Source organism: Chaetura pelagica, unplaced genomic scaffold (assembly GCF_000747805.2).
Source record: "Chaetura pelagica isolate M959 unplaced genomic scaffold, ChaPel_1.0 scaffold48, whole genome shotgun sequence".
NCBI classification, from domain to species: Eukaryota; Metazoa; Chordata; class Aves; order Apodiformes; family Apodidae; genus Chaetura; species Chaetura pelagica.
The window spans coordinates 633,288-636,794 of record NW_009954241.1 but is presented as its reverse complement, the minus strand read 5'-3'; the positions used below and the strand labels follow the sequence as shown (position 1 = coordinate 636,794).

At 38.7% G+C, this 3,507-nt stretch overlaps 1 protein-coding gene across 1 annotated transcript in view; it reads left to right on the top strand.

Moving 5' to 3' along the window:
- The window catches only part of KCNK10 (potassium channel, subfamily K, member 10), a 68,396-nt gene that overhangs the window by 25,743 nt on the left and 39,146 nt on the right, over positions 1 to 3,507 (top strand). Inside the window, exon 2 of the mRNA XM_010003702.1 lies at positions 1,780 to 2,108. Within this exon, the coding sequence (XP_010002004.1) occupies positions 1,780 to 2,108 (329 nt within the window). The remainder of the gene's footprint in view (positions 1 to 1,779; positions 2,109 to 3,507) is intronic.

Sequence of the window (3,507 nt, the reverse complement as noted above, 5' to 3'; positions counted from 1 at the left end):
CTGCTGAAACTCACTGTTTTTATTAGAATAATTCTTTCCTTTCAGGAGACTTGGAGAATTAAATATTTTTTCTCTTTTACAAAAGATGTGACTTCTTCTAATACTTTCACACTTCTCCCTATTGTCACTTCAAGTTTTTAGAACTTATGTGAAATGTATGTGGAGGTGAGAGAAAGTATCCTTTCAGGTTTGATGTAACTTCATCCTGGCCAAATAGTGTGGAGAACCATAATGACCTTTTGATGGTCAAACTGAGCAGATGTGCCACAGGATGTTGGGTAACAGATATACACAAAGGGGATCAAACATGGGGGCTTTTCCTCTGATCCTGGATCTGTTCTAAGCTATTTAGTATCTGGAGCCTCTAAGTCACGTATGAAAAGAAATATTAACTATAACTGTAAAGCAACTTTAAATTTCTGTACTTTATCAGTTAGCAAGTAAGATGGATGCTCTAAACTCAGTGCAAGGCTTCAGAGATATATCACTTTTATGAAAAAGTCACTGAAGTAAACAGCTGCGTTCTTAAATTATTTAGTTTCATAAGGTATTTTCTATTGAGAAGGAGTTGTAGCCCGCTTCAAACTCAAGGTGTAATTACACTGTATGTTCAATTTGTATAGAATCGGTTTATATATGCCACTCTCATCAGATGTTTTACATTGTTCTGCTTTAATTTCTGAGCAAAACAGCAAATACACTTTGGTAATAAGTTCAGATAAGACAGCTAAATTGACTGTATTTTAACTGTAATCTGATTTAGGTCCAATATGAAATAAATCAATCCAGTTTCAAAGAAGTTACTGGCCAGTGACAGCTGCATCATGAAAGGTTACAGAGGGGGTTTGGTTTAAAATGACTCTAGCATCTTTTTTTAAAGCTTGTATATGATACCATTATACCAGTGGATGCTGAGGAACCCAACCTCAACCTGCCATTGCTAAGCCTGGCAACAGAGAGTAGGGAAGTGTGATGCTGAGACACCTGAATTATTTGGAGGCAAGCCAGCTTTGATTCAAATGCCTTGGTAGCTTAACACATTGGTTGGGCTAAAAAGTCTGGCTGGAAGTCAGGGCTTATTAGCTCTGATGTACTGCTAGAACCACGTGGCCTACGCAGTGTCTCAGTCCCCAGCACGGAGGTCCATCCTCCTGCTTGGTATGTGAGTGACTTTGACTTCAGATCTCTAGTATGCTTTGGCTGAATTAATGCTAAAATTTGTGAAGCTTCCAGGCTTTAAGAACATTTTCAGAAGTTCAGGTTTTGTGAATTAATGTAAATAAGAAGAATCTACTTTTATTTGTGAGTCATGCAGCACTGTGGCTTGGAAAGCATTTTCTGTTTCTGACAATACCAGACCAGGCAGTGATCACTGATTATTAAGAGTTTGATTTCCTAACAATATTAATACTATTAGTATTATGATTTAATGGCATACGTTACTGCCAGAGTCCCTCAATACCTTCTGTAAATCATATCCTGACTAGTCAACATTTTCATGTTCTTGGAGATATGGTTTCCTGCATTCTTCTGAAATTTTTGTGTGTGTGCAACTGGCCTATACACTTCTTGAAAATGATGAAGCAAACCCTTGAGGTGGCTTGTGTATGTATGGACAAAACACATATGGAGCCTTCCAGATGAAAATAATTGCATCTATGTGAATAACATGGTTTATATGATAGTCTTGAAAATTATACTTAGGAAAGTTGTATATGAAGACCAATGTCATAACCATAGGCTTGATTTTCAATAAGATTTTTTTACTTTGTGTTTCAGTGGCTGTTCCCTCACCAGTACCAGCTTGTGAACCTGAGCCCAAAACTAACGGGCATTACGCGGCTCCACGACTCTCTGTTTCCGCCCGAGCCACCGTTGTTGCTACCATGGAAACCCCTTCTCAAGGCCTGCATACAGTCATGAAGTGGAAAACAGTGGTGACGGTCTTTGTGGTGGTAGTAGTTTACCTGGTGACAGGAGGACTTGTCTTCCGTGCTCTGGAGCAGCCCTTCGAAAGCAGGCAGAAGAACACAATCGCACTGGAGAAGGCTGACTTCCTTCGGGAGCACGTCTGTGTGACCCAGCTGGAGCTGGAGACCCTGATTCAGGTAGAACATGTGGAAAAGACAGTACTTACTGCAAGTTAGGATGAACAGCTTGGTGGTTTGTTGATTAGTTGAGTCAGTGGCTAACAAATTTTTTCACAAAGCCCTTGCAATGGGCTGTGTGAAAAGCAGGCTCTTTCCCAGTCATTTTAAAGTCCAGGAAGCAGAAACTATTGTCTCCACAACACTGTGAATAGAGGTTAAATGTATTCTCTAGGAGAAAAAATGTGTGCAAAGAAAGTCAGGACTTAAAACCTGGAAGAAATTTTTGAGAGAGGTGGCAGATTTGCAAGACATTTGCTTGTCATCTCTGTAAGTTCTTAATTCTTCCTTCAGAATTAAACACAGCAACCAGGAGAGCAAACAGAGAATTATAGGTGGGGATTTAAAAATAAATATTCAGCCAAGAATACTGAACTTACTGGTGTATTAATTTACAGGTTTGCTATGGCAAATTATAGGTAAATAAATGGTGAATAATTATGGCAAATTATAGGTGAATAAATGATGAAGAATGATACAATTAAAAATGGAAAACAATGAGCATGTAAGAATTACAGATTTTTTAGTCTGGTCTAGTATACAAATCTTCAGAATCAATTTTGAGGTAACTAAATATCAAGTATGTAAGGATAAGTGTAAAATGGCATAACATGGAAGAAAGGTCTATCAAGGATAGAGTTATCTTTCATTGATTAAAACTCTAGACAAAGAAAGTATTATGAATCTTACAAGACTTCAGTAGAGTGTCTTCTAGGATCCCATGTAGAAGCCTATAATTTAGCCTGCAGAAAATGGAGATGAGATAAGAAATGTGAGATACTTAAGGAATAGGTTCCAAAATTGAACTTCAGCCTCATATTTCAGATCTGAATTTTTGTCTGAGCCTTCCAAGAGCACAACGTGTTTCCCTCTGGGGTGTCACACCAGAGCTCCATTGTGCTTTCAGGCTGTTAGAAAGAACACAGAGCTATCCCCTGGATTCTTGTGTGCTTCCACCCAACTGTGTTATAAAACCATTTCTGTAAGTGAATAAAATTTGTAAGTTTAGTATTTATTTTAAGAAGCCGTTACATATCTCATAGCTGTGATGGAAAAAGCACTTTCTTACTTTTCAGCCTAAACTTGTTCAGCTTCCTTGAAGTTTGTCTTCCACGGACAACTTCCCATTGTGTAATTAATTCCTGTTCCTTGCCCACATGTGTAGACAGCAATGCACTTCTGCCTCTCCTAAGCAAAACAATATATATATTTTTTTGTGTTTCTTTGCAGATAGATGTGGGCTCTCCCTGCTTGTGCTCTGTGTTCACAGAAGACAGGTCAGTTCTGAGTCAGAAGCTGTGTACCTGTACTTTTGGGCAGCCTGGTACTGTAGCTAAGAAGCCAGACTTGCTTCAGCAGG